At 39.6% G+C, this 13,646-nt stretch overlaps 1 protein-coding gene across 11 annotated transcripts in view; it reads right to left on the bottom strand.

Annotated features, from left to right (window-relative positions):
• Positions 1-13,646, bottom strand: part of ABCC8 (ATP binding cassette subfamily C member 8) — a 138,113-nt gene that overhangs the window by 100,160 nt on the left and 24,307 nt on the right. For all 11 annotated transcript variants that reach the window (XR_012639854.1, XR_012639853.1, XM_074954916.1 and 8 more), the window contains exons 7-8: positions 5,278-5,442; positions 1,505-1,660 (exon numbers count right to left, since the gene is read on the bottom strand). Coding sequence is in view for 9 of the 11 variants with exons in the window: in XM_074954916.1 (XP_074811017.1) it covers positions 1,505-1,660; positions 5,278-5,442 (321 nt within the window). In the remaining 2 variants the exon portion in view is untranslated. The remainder of the gene's footprint in view (positions 1-1,504; positions 1,661-5,277; positions 5,443-13,646) is intronic.

The raw sequence follows: 13,646 nt of genomic DNA, 5'->3' as shown, positions 1-13,646 counted from the left end.
CTTAGGAACTTTGTGCTTTCTTCGTCTTAAAGCCCTGATGCAAGCAAACCTGATTTCATTGGGCATTACACATGCATAAGGGCTTCAGAACTGGGCAATTAAGAGCCAGCAACTGGTGGTGGCAGTACTGTACAAATGGAAAAAGAAGAGTAAAGAACTGTGGATGGACATGTATATAGATCAGAGCAAGGAAACAGGAGAGGATAAAATAGCAAACTGATTTCATGTGGTGAGCGAAGCTGTGCAATTTCATGAGCATGAGCTGTGATTGGGATTTGCTGCTAGTTATAGTATCTGGATACATTAAAAGGCACCTGTGTAAAACAACAGCCACAGTCATTTGAAATTATTAGTACTACAATCCCACATATTACATTGTGTATGTAGTGTAGCTTTTGGCTAGGCTAAATACTGTAGCAAATTAGGCCAAATAGGTATCCAAAAGAACACAGCTGTCTGTGTAGAAACAACTATGTTTTCTTCCAGATTTTTATTTGATCTGTCTGGAATTCACAACAAGAGGAAAGAGTTGTAAAAATGTAATGGCCCTGAAGGATATTTCTAGGAGTAGGAATAGTGGGCGTATGTATTATCCTCTGGGACAAGGCATCAAATAATATTTTGGGATATAAATGTAGTGGTCTGCGTCTAGTTCCTGTTAAACATTTATCCACAAAGAAAAGCTAGAACAAAATACTGTGCAGTTTGACAGGACCTTGGCACTCTATGACTGACAGAGATCCAGGGCTAAAACAGGAGAGGAATCAGGGTGGAATGAGCTGTACCAGGAGGGATTTGGTAGGAAGTATACACAGTGCCCATCTGTACAATACCCGTGGTGACCAGTGCTATTAGTTTCCCACTTTCATGTGCACTAAAATTCAAGACGAATGTTTAAAATACGTTTTTGAAAACAGCTTAAGACAGGCTAATGAGCATAGATGTTTAAGTGAAAAAAGCCAGCTCCTACTGTCCTTGGGCTTTCAGGGGAGTTTGGCATGCCCTGGAGGGCAGTTTTGTTGAATGACCAAAGAATGCAGGATTGAGCCTTAAGTGATTTCAATAAGCCCCTGCTTCCTTTACATCTTCCATTGGGTCACCATTGAGATTCAGAAAACAAGTGATTGTAATGCTCTCTGGTTAGCCCCTTTGCTGTTGTGTCACAATGCAGTGAACGTAATGGTGCATCAAAGTAACGCAACTGGTATAAGGGGCAGCACCTGATGGTATTTGTGGCAGAAAGCTAAGTTTGTTTGGCAACACTCCAAGAGTTAATTCCGAATACAAGTCTAACACACTGACAAATTACATGCTATTTTCAACCACCACCTACACATTCTTGAGGAAATTTATGACATTCTAAGTGAAAACTCTCTTTTATCCTTGTTATAACAGTCTTATTTATTTCTATCTTCTTGTTCTCCCTGCTTCAATAAAATTCATGAGCGAATGATCATTATAGGCATAAGTACAGTAACAACATATGAACATTCCATGTTCTTACCTGCACAGGCATAGCCCAAAGGTTAGGGCAGAGGAAGAAGAACCACATCAGTTGGTTTGTATCTATGGCAACCAGGTTACAGATCTGTCCTGCAGTCATTTCCCCCATAGACATGTTGGAAGTGGACAGTTGCATAATCTTATTGTATATTTTTGTCTGGAAATTAGAACATTAAGTTTCATGTTCAGAGAAAAATCTGACAGAGCTGACTGCTTTACATTACCATTAAAACAGATTGGTTTCTGTATTTTAGAGAAACTCCCGCCACGTGAAGGGCTGATCTTAAAATATAACCAATTTGTTATTTAGAAGACAAATGCAGCAAAGGTGGCCAAAAAGCGTGAGTGAACATACACAAAACAAGACCTCCAGTTACAAACAGAAGAATGCCCTAGTCCTGCAAACTTTAAACAACAAAAACTGTTACTTTCAGTGGGAGTTGTGCATGTGTGCAAGGAACTCTTTGTATGGGACTTAAAATTTCCAAACCTTCTGTCCTCCACTCCCATGGAAAACTCAGAGGTCAGATTTATAACATTTTGCTGAATATTCCCCACTAGGGAGGTGAAGCCTCAAAGAGCCCGAGGACCTACTGGTAACTTCCATGGAAACCACTGATTCTGCAAGGAGAGCTGGTCCTGTCTGTGGTACTTTTGCTTCTCTAACTTTCTATGATGTTTGGTTCAGGCCTCACCCAGCCAGAGGATTTGCTTTGCTGTGCTGATCTTCACTGTGTTGGATCTGAGAATTTAACTCTAGATTTGCAATAAAAATTTCACAAGCTCACAGATGAATAATATAGTTGGGCTAATGCTCCTTTCAATTAAAAGCCATTGTTAAGAGAGGGGAGAATTAGGCTCCATGATTCAGAAAATAAGTAATATGCAATATTTGAGAAGCACTTTTTACCAATTGATTTTCAGTTTAGGTACTAAAGCTATACAGCTTGGCTTCATGGCTGTTCATGAGACTTATTTGATGAAAGGCACCCAGATTCCATGTATCCATTGCATTCAGTTGCCGGCCATAAATCACAAAGGATTAAGCCATGTAGGACAGGGGCAGATTTGTATGAGGGAGGAAAGGAAATGGAAAGTTGCCAGGAAATTGAGAAACTATAGCACAAAGAGAACTTATCCAAAAACCTCAATACGGCTGGAAGACTGCCCGGCAAATTGATGATCTTCATTCTCCTGCCACCAGGATGTTTGCTAAAAGCTCTCCATTGGAATGGCAACAGAATTTCTTCGCGAGCTGGACTTTTGTGTAACATACAGTACAGGGAACAAAAATCTTAGCTTGTGACAACTATCCTGGAAGGAGTGTTTGGCAAGCACACTCATTTCCAGCAACTCGGTAACCTTTTTAGGGAATTTTGTATCAGTTTCTGGCAACGATATTTTAAGTACCTTTCATAGTTATTGGTGGTTTTAAGGGCAGCTAAAAGTAGTGGACAATGTGGGAAACCAGGCTAAGGAGGAGGAGAACAGGTTGGTAAAAAACAAACATTTGTGATTTCCTCACATTTTGGATCAAAATTCTGTTTTCACAGATATTTTCTGATCAGCTCTAACCAGGGCAGTACTGGTTGGAATGGGTGGAATCCAGAGATCTGGCAGCTAAGAAGAATTTATAATGGATAATCAGAAGTGGATTAAATAATAAGGCAGCTAATGAGAGTCCTCGTAATAAATGGGTACTCTCAGTGGCTGTTAGTGTATTTGAATGGATAGGATGTCTAATTAATGCTAACTATTATCGGGCTGACTTTTCACATCTCTTAGGGTATGTTTTGAGCAGTGTATCTGGCAATATTAACTTATAACATTACAATTAATTATTCTATTTACTGTTAGAATTTTTCTAACTGCAGAACTCTGTATAGCAAATAAAGTCATTCTGATCCAGTGTTTACAGTTATATAATATTATAAGCCTGGTTCTGCCACCGTCACTCATGTTGAGTAGTAATGTATTTTTCAAGGTGTCCTATTGATTTCAATGACACTATTTTTGGAATAAGACATTTCTCAGTGGAATGGTGGCAGAATTATGTGCACAATACATTAAGGGACACTTTAACGGATTCATTGTTTACATAATCACAATTTTTAGAAGAGCTTTAGTATACTTTAAAATCTAGATCCCTCTAAGGTACATTCAACCTTAGTATCTATAAATAACCAGTATTCCATTTAAAAACAATCCATAAGTCCAATTATGGACTTCTTGAAAGAGCATAACTTTATTATGACTTGTGTAAATGATCCTTAGGTCAACATGCTGAATGTATGCAAGGATGATATTTTAAAATTCACTATCAAATAATATGTCTATTCCAGGACATAACATGGGGCTGAATATTCAGTGAGAATTTTTCTAGTAAATCTGTGATTTTTTAAAATTTCTCTGCCAATTGTTTTAAGTCTCCGCTTCAGGTAAAATTTTGATGGGCTCTTTGCATCCTGCTCTTGTATCTTTTACAGCTTCTCTTTGGAATTAACTTCCCCAGTTAATCTAACAAACACTGAATTTCTTCACCTTTGAGGTATATTGCAAAGCCCATCTGTATACTAAGACTTTTTGCAAAAGGGTGAAGGTTTATTTCTTTTTCCATGGAGGGAAGATTTCTTTTAATATTATTGATATTTTAATTCATATAGATATTTGATTTTATTATACATGACCAGAGATTACAGTACACAGTTTAAAATATACAAACATTCCATTGATAGCCATATGAAATCAGTAAATAAGATGATTAAATGCAAATTGTAACAAAGGATCTTATTGTACAAGGCCCACATAACATCCTAATGGGTTCAATTTGGGCGATTATTTGTCTTTTATGGAAACCCACTTCTTTGATGACTCTCTCTGTTATGAGAGTCAGAAATTCTGGTCTTGGTTACCCTGCTGTAAATCCAGAATAACTCACAGTGGCACCAATTAGGGGTATCGGGAGGGGAAAAGACCCCTTTCCCAAAGGTTTTTGCACTCAAAGTTCCATAGGCCACAGAACTGAGGGTGGCGATGGCCCTATTACTTTAAAGCAGTAGTCCTGTACTAAATCAGCAAAAGGCTACTGCCAGAGGCATGGTCACAACATGAGTGAAATTTGGCCCAGCCCCTCCATCCAGACAGAAATGTGGCTGGGCCCAATGGTGTTGTGATCAAAGTGCACAGGGAGTCTGTTCCAATATGGCAGAGCACAGGGAAGTCCTCTAAGAATTTGACTCCTGGAGGCACTGAGTTATGTATTGTGTGGGTGAGAGAGAGAGGAGACTTCCTGTCCGAGGGAGACTCTGGGTCCCAGCAAGGGGGTCTGGGGGGAGGGGACGGAAAATGAGCAGGGACCAGAATGAGGTCCCTGCTGAGAGGGTGGGGAACCAGAATTCCTCCCCTCCCCCCAAATATATCTGAATTGGTGCCACTGCACTCTCATTATTCAGAGCATACAATCTCTAAATGAGAACGTTAGGAATAAAGTTCTCCTATGAGCATATTACTCCATAACCAGCAACTTCTGAGGCCTTGTACTTCCTCTGCATCCATTACTGCCCATTATTAGAGGCCGAATACTGGACTAGAAGGGCTAATGGTGTGATGGGGGATAGGAACACTTTTGTTTCATTTATCTCAGTGGGACAGCTCCCAATTTACTACGATATAATTAAGTAGAATTTAAACCTATGAGTCTATTACAGCTGTTGTATTTCTAGTATGTATGCATTTTCCCTCTGTAGACATGTTACTTATTATCATCTTGGGTACCTGAATTGCTCCTCTCAAGTTAATTCCAGTTTCAATGGCGACATAGTATGATGCCTGGAGAATTGTCCTTTGCAATAGAAGGGCGAAAAATAGGAGGACAGCCAAAACATAAGCATTGGCCAGGAACTCTTGAGAGGAAATAAAGAAAACACCAAGAATTTTAATCTGTAAGAAAAAGAAAGTTAGAAAACAGATTTAAATTGGAATTTTTTTCAGTCAAGCTTAATTCTGTACAACTCATGTTTGAAGAGTTCAATTTATTACTTTGGAAGTTGTTTCAAATCTGACCCGATATGGTCAGTCTGAAGACTCAAGAAGACAGTGGTGTAGTGCATCAGACTGAAGTCTATCTTTGGATTCAGAAGAATTAGTAGATTTTTATTTAACTGCAAAATTATATTCAGCAGAATTTTTTTTATGGAATAGCAGAAATCCATAGACACATCCAAACCCCTGTAGAATCCCTTAAAAAGCGGGGAGGAGGACTAACTCATGCAGAGCAGGGTTTTAAGAAGCCAGCACCTAAGCTGCCAGAGGTGCTGGCAAACAGGACAGTTTTATAAGAAGGTTGAGAGAGAGAGAGAGCGAGCGAGCGCGCACGAGCGCACTCTAATCTTAGGCCAATAACCCCTCCACCTCCCCGCCGCCCAAAACCCAACCAAGCAGACAAACAAGCACCCTCCCCCGCCCCCCCGCCAAAAAATCCCACTCAAGAATAAAAATAATGCAGGCAGAAGTCCAGAAGCAGAGTGAGGGCTATACAGTTTATTGCACTGAATGCAGCATGTATGATTACTTGCCTTGTGGGCAGGTGGTGTATGTACACATATGGTGAAAGCAGCTCATGGCCCTCAGAGATGCAATACGGGTGCTTGAGGCCAAAGACGCTGAAATGGAGGAGCTAAGGGACACAGAAGTATATAGCTAAGACTTTCAGGAACACAATGGAAAGGTCCCACCCTCAGTCTGACAGCCTCTTTGCTGTCAAGGAGGATGAAAGTCTTGGGAAAGGACAACATCAAGCTGGAGTGGAGGGAAACAATCCCATAGTTGGGACCTTTCTTCCAGATGATGTCATGGTATCCTCTTCCACTGAGGATACCTCACCCGGGGAGGGAACCCGAGTTACTAGCAAGAGCCAGGTATAGTAATGAGGGATTTAATTATTAGAAATATAGATAGTTGGGTTTGAGAGGACTGGGAGAACAGCATGGTAAATTGCCTGCCAAATGCGAAGGTTGCATATTTCACAAGACATAGGGAAAGGTAGGAGAGCGGTCCTGGAGGCCAAATTTAGGCTACTAGGTAACAGATTAAAGGCCAGGACCCCCATGGTAACATTTTCTGAAATGGTTCAGGATCCACACGAAGGGCAAGAAAGATGCAGAACTGCAGGATCTTACTGTGTGGATGAGATGATGGTGTAGGGAGAAAGGTTTTAGGTTTACTAGCAACTGGGGGCCCTCTTAGTAAAGGAGAAGCCTATACATGAAGGATGGGCTCCACCTGAAACAAAATGGAATTAGACTGCTGGCATGTAAGATTAAAAAGGTGTGGAGGATTTTTTTAAACTAAGGCTATGTCTACACTACAGCCAGGATCGATGCTCTGAGATCGATCCACCAGCGGTCGATTTAGCGGGTCTAGTGAAGACCTGCCAAATCGACAGCAGATCACTCTCCAGCTGACCCCTGTACTCTACTCCTGATGAGAAGAGTAAGGTAAGTCGACAGGAGAGTTTCTCCCATCGACCCCCGCAGCATAGACCCCGTGGTAACTCGACCTCACATACGTTGACTCCAGCTATGTTATTCAGTTGCGTAGCATAGGTCGACTTACCACGGTAGTGTAGACATAGCCAAAAGGGTAAGGGCAAAGCCAACAGTTGTGGAGCGACACATGGTTCAGGTGGAGACATCCCTTACAGATTAATTTATTAAAAGTGGAAACTCTATATCCTAGTAAAGAGGATAAGAAAAGAATTGGTAAAGTACAGGTAGGAGCTAGTGAGGAACAGTCAGAAGTACAAAGTCCCATTTAAAGATAACACATGAAGGCAAGAAACTGAATTTTGACAAAATGTGCAAGTGCTTATATACAAATCTCAGGTTTCAGAGTAGTAGCTGTGTTAGTCTGTATCTGTAAAAAGAAAAGGAGGACTTGTGGCACCTTAGAGACTAACAAATTTATTAGAGCACAGGCTTTCATGAGCTACAGCTCACTTCATCAGATGTATCCGATGAAGTGAGCTGTAGCTCACGAAATCTTATGCTCTAATAAATTCGTTCGTCTCTACGGTGCCACAAGTACTCCTTTTCTTTATACAAATCTCAGAAGTTTAAATATTAAGATGAGTGAACTACAGTGCCTGGCATGAAATAAGGATACTGCTAGAATAGACATCACAGGAACTTGGTGAGATGAGAATAGTCAATGGGACGTGGTAATACCAGGGGACAAACTATATAGGAATCACAGAGTAGGTCATGCCAGTGGGGGAGTGCCACTATGTGTGAAGGAAATCACAGTCAGATAAAGTACAAATCTTAAATGAATTAAACAATACTACAGAATCTCTTTGGATAGAAATTCCACGCTTGAATAATAAGAGTATAGCAGTAGGAACGTACTACTGACTGCCTGACCAGAATGGTGACAGTGATTTTGAAATGCTCAGGGAGATTAGACAGGCTACAAAGACATAAAATGCAGTAATGAGGAATTTTAACTATTCTTCTGTTAACTGGGTATGTCAGCTTAGGAAGGGATGCAGAGATAAAATTTCTATACACTTTAAATGACTGCTTCTTGGAGCAGCTTGTTGTGGAACCCAGAAGGGGAGAGATTTAGTCCTAAGTGGAGCACAAGTCTGGTTCAAGAGGTGAATGTAGCTGAACCACATGGTAATAGCGGCCATAACATAATTAAATTTAACATCCTTGCAGGGGAAAAAATTTCAAAGAAACCCACCACAATAGCATTTAACTTCAAACAAGGGAACTACACAAAAATGAAGAACCTAGTTAAACATAAATTAAAAGAAAAAGTCACAATGGTGAAATGCCTGCAGCCTGCATGGAGACCATTTAAAAACAGCATAATACAGGCTCAAACTAAGCGTATACCCCAAATAAAAATAATAAAGGTAAGAGGACAAAAAAAAAATTCTGCTGTGGCAAAATACAGAGTAAAAGAGGTGGTTAGAAGCAAAAAGGCACCCTTTACAAATTGTAAGTCAAATCCTAGTGAGGAAAATAAAAAGGGGCCTAAACTCTGACAAGTCAAGTATAGTAAGGTGGGCCAGGCAAGAATTAGAAGAGCAACTAGCTAATGACAAAAAAAACAAACAGCAATTTTTTTTTAAGTAGTACACGAGAAGGAGGAAGCCTTCTGAACAGTCAGAGGCGGCAGAGGATGATCAAGGTGCTAAGGGAGCACTCAAAGAAGGCCATTGCTGTGAAATAAAAATGAATTCTTTGCATCTGTCTTCACTGCAGTGGATATGAGGGTGATTCCCACACCCAAGCCATTCTTTTTAGGTGACAAATCCGAGGACACTCACCAATTTATTGAGGAAGTCAACAAGCACGTGGACAAGGGTTATCCAGTGGATATAGTATACTGGGACTTTCAGAAAGCCTTTGACAAAGTCCTTCGCCAAAGGCTCTTAAGTAAACTAAGCTGTCAGGGAATAAGAGGGAAGTTCCTCTTATGGATCAGTAACTGGTTAAAAGATAGGAAATAAAGGGTAAGAATAGTCAGTTATTTACACTGGAGAGAGGTAAATAATAGTGGAGTCCCTGAACAATCTGTACTGGACTCTGCTGTTCAACATATTCATAAATGATTTGGAAAAAGGGGTAAACAGTGAGGTGGCAAAATTTGCAGATGATACAAAAATTACTCTAGTCAGTTTTGGATTTAACTACAAAGAGTAACAAAGAGACCTCTCTAAACTGGGTGACTGGGCGACAAAATGGCAGATGAAATTCAATGTTAAAAGTGAAAAGTTATGCATATTGGAAAAAAATAATCCCAACTACACATACACAATGATGGGATCTGAATTAGCTGTTACCACTCAAGAAAGATCTAGGAGTCATCATGGATACTTCCCTGAAAACATCCATAGCAGTCAAAAAAGCTAATAGAATGTTAAGAATGATTAGAAAAAATGGATACATATTAAAATAGAAAATATAATTCCACTACATAAATCCATGGTATGCTCACACCTTGAATGCTTCAGTTCTGGTCCCATGTTAGAGAAAATATTAGAATTGGAAAGGTTACTCTTCTCTGCACCGAAAATAAATAGGCTACAGAACAGCTTCCAGACGAGGAAAGATTAAAAAGAGTGGGACTGTTTAGAAAAAAGATGACTAAGGGGAGATATGATAGAAGGTTATAAAATCATGAATGGTGTGGAGAAATTATTTACCCCTTCACATGACAAAAACCAGGGGTCACCATATGAAATGAATACTCATCTGGTTTAAAACAAGCATAACAAAGTACTTCACACAACACAGTCAATCCCTGCAGCTCATTGCCATGGGATGTTGTGAAAGCCAAAAGAATAAGTGGGCTCAAAAAAGAATTAGATAAGTCCATCAATGGCTCTTAGTCAAAATGTTCAGGGATGCAACCCCATGCTCCGGTGCTCCTAACCTCCAACTGCCAGAAGCTGGGACTGAATGATAGGAAATGGATCACTTGAAATTGCCCTGTTCTGTTCATTCCTTCTGAAGCACCAGTAACCAGCCTTGGTCAGAGAGACAGGATACCGGGCTAGATGGACCATTGTTCTGACACAGTATGGTTGTTCTTACATTCTTTAATGGGCAACATGACCCCCTTTCAGCAAGGTACTGAAACACATGATTAATTAAACTGACTTCAGTGGGACTATTAAGTTTAACTAAGTTAAGCTTAAAATTAGGCGCATGCTCAGTTATCTTGCAGACTATGGGCCAATATCCAAAATTCTGTGTAAGAGTTTCTAGTGCCCAGGATAATCAGTAGAATGTCTTCTGAAATCTTCTCTTCTTCATGCAGTGGCAGTGCAAACTTCCTCACACGGTTCCCTGCCAGCAGTCCTCAGCTTTCACCTAGCAGGACTCCTTCCCATGGTAAGAAGATAGTTCAGCATCTATCCACACACAGTTCTTGGCATCTTTGCTGAGACTGTCAATGAAGTGACTAATCAGTACTGAATGTGGATTGTGTTTTTGTACTGTGGACACCTGTACACTGGGAATTGGACTGAGGCCAAACTCCTCATTAAACATTAGCCAAACTGAACAGCTATCAGATGGCAAGGACTTTCACTCAGCACTGACCTAGGCTGGATTTGAATGAGTGAAGGTCTCTTTGCCCTCCCATCTCCTAGTGACATAACATCTTGTAAACGGTGTTTGCTGACTATAGAGTATTGAGATTCCCACTGAGGCTGAGCTCAGCTTGCCACAAGTAACAAAAAACTCTGCCCCGAAGACTCTTACTCATTCAAGGATTCCTTACTCACACGAGTAGTTCCATTGAAGTCACAGACTACGTATATAATAAGTCAGTGGACTATTCACAAGAGCATCGAATATTACATGAGAGTCCCAAGCTCCCGAAATAGGAGCATACACCATTTGTTTGTTTATTTTCTAAATTGATGGATGCTGTTTTCCACAATAAAAATCAAGGACAGAAGAACAATTTCTGTTGCCACAGTGAAAGAAACATTAGGCCATTTGCCATCATTCAAGAGACATAAGTATTACAAACCATGGACGTTTAATCTAGCAGAAATGCATTATTTCAATTGATTGCTATAGAGTCAGATCTCTGTGACAAAGTTAAGGTTACATTTAGGCACACATAAAATCGTTGATATCAAGTACTTGCATCCAAATTTTCCAAACTGCTCATCTTCTAATTTTAGGCACCTAAGTTTTTGGGTGATCAAAAATTGAGTTACCCAAAGTTACAAACCACTTTGGAAAATGTTTGCTTTAGTTTACAAAGGGCTACATCCAATATCAGAGCCAATTCATTCAATTATTCACGTGCTAATGTATACTACATGTATCAGCCAGAAAATCATTGACTTCAGTGAGAAAGCAAAGCCAATTTACAATCTTTTGTTAGGATTGGAGATGACAGTTTCTGTAAGACTGAGAACTAATGAATAATGATGATGTAATGGAATTTGTGTCAGGTATGCTCCAAAAATTTACTACTTTGTTTAATACAGTTTATCATGGTTTTTAGAAACAATTTGCAGGCAACTAAGCATAAGGCCCTGATTCATCAAGGTACTTTAGCACAGACCCAACTTTAAGCATTTAATTTCTCTCATTGAAATGAATGGAACCACTCACATGCCTAAAGTTAGTCATGTGTTTCAGTACCAGAACTTGAATCCTTGATCCTTCCAGTTCATTTGATACTTGATGGTATCACTGAGTAGTGGAAAACAGACAACACCAAAGTTAAGGGAAATTAAAGAATAATAGCATCAGTTCTTTGCTTCACTTGTCAACATACTTTAGCAGCTATACTTGTGAACAGATAAGGAGACTGCATGGAATGGTACTAATTCTGCATTTTAATCCATATCAAGAATGAACCCATTGAAAACATGTTCAACCAGATGGAGTCTCCAAGGCATATCAACAGAACACAGAAAATCTTTGGTGATACTTGTTTTGCTAAACATATACCAAGTAGAAAATTTCTTCGAACAATCATGCTACATGTCCATCCACTATAGTTATGAAATTATGGCAAATGGGATATTATATTGTATTTTTAATTATCCATAGTTTTATAGATTTCACATTATTCTAAGGTAGTGTCAACATACATAGGCACTGTACATACATATAGTAAAATTAAGTCCCTGTCCCAGATTGCTTATGATTTTGGCATTTCAGGTAACAGTGAACTTCACTCTAACTCTATGGAGATGGAGCTGCAGCTGCAAACTCAAACTCCTGTGAAAATCAAATAGAAGGGAAATTAACACCCAAAGTCCCACAGTTTAGCATGGAAAGCATTAGCCCACAAAACAAAGGTATAAAGTGTTACTGTAGGTTATTTGTGCCTTGTAGCAGGAACAACACTTGGGGGATGGGGGAACATGTGGTTATGTCCCTTATTCACATGTTGAGGAGGGTGCGTAAGCCCAAGTGTCCTCAAACTTGCTTATTTTCCATCTCAAACTAGACCCTTTTTAACCTTGTGTTCTTTAAAGTAAAGGACTGGGCATATAGGTGGCTGGTGAACGGCTTCCACTTACTATAGGTGACCATGCCTAGTATTTAACTTCATATCTGTGCATGTGTAGCCTCTGCTCACACTTAAATGAGAGTGCAAAAGCCTTGTGTTTCTTCCTGCACACTTTGCAAGGACTTGCAAATTCAAGGCTGAATTACACCAGCAGAGAACCTGGGTCTTTGTTTTCCAAAGGGGCATTACATAACCCTTTAAATGCAGCTATTGAAATACAACTACTTAAAACCACTGATAACTATTCCAAGGATGCTATGAAGGGTATCACAATGGTTTTTTTTTAAAAAAAAAAGTACCCTAGCCTAAACATAGGAGTTATTCATGGATTTTAATGGAGATATGAATGCATTCTATCCAGCAATATGCCGAGTGCTAAGGCCCTGATCCAGCAAAGCACTTAAGCAAGTGAAGTCCCATTGACTTAAATTTAAGCATGTGCATAAGTGCTTTGCTGGACTGGGACCAGAGTGCTCAGCACTTTGCCATGTCAAGCCCTATAATTGTTAGGGGTTTCCCCCCATGTCTTTGTGGTTTTGCTGTATAAATCTGCTCTTGTAACTTCATCTATGATTTCTAATGTTCATTCAAGATGGAAGATACACATCCCATTGACAAACCAAACAGGCTGTCACATCATGAGGATCTTTTCTTCAATGCAAGATGATTGAGGTACATACAAGCTAAATATCACAAGAACATTCCGAGAGGTGAACAACAAATCATGATGCTACAGAGTTATAAACAAACATGAAAAGCTTGATAGAATTTATAAAATTATAGATCTGTGACTTGCTGTAGTACTGCCAACAGTGCTTATTACACTGCCTGTGATATCCGTATGACCTAAGAGCCCAGACATTCAGTCTCTATGACTGAGGGCTTGAAAGATGCAGCAAATACCATATATTATCCTCATAGCTGTTTACCTTAAAGCTGCCCTTAGTATCTTTTGATTGTTTTTGTAATTTTGCTTAAAACAAAAATGATACAGGCAGAAACTGTGGATAAGATAAGAATATTAAACTGTCCATGTCAGATTCTAAGGTTTTTTAACTGGTACTGTGTATACAATTTCGTAAAGG

This window comes from Natator depressus, chromosome 6, assembly GCF_965152275.1.
Source record: "Natator depressus isolate rNatDep1 chromosome 6, rNatDep2.hap1, whole genome shotgun sequence".
NCBI classification, from domain to species: domain Eukaryota; kingdom Metazoa; phylum Chordata; order Testudines; family Cheloniidae; genus Natator; species Natator depressus.
This window is presented reverse-complemented; position numbering and strand designations above follow the sequence as displayed.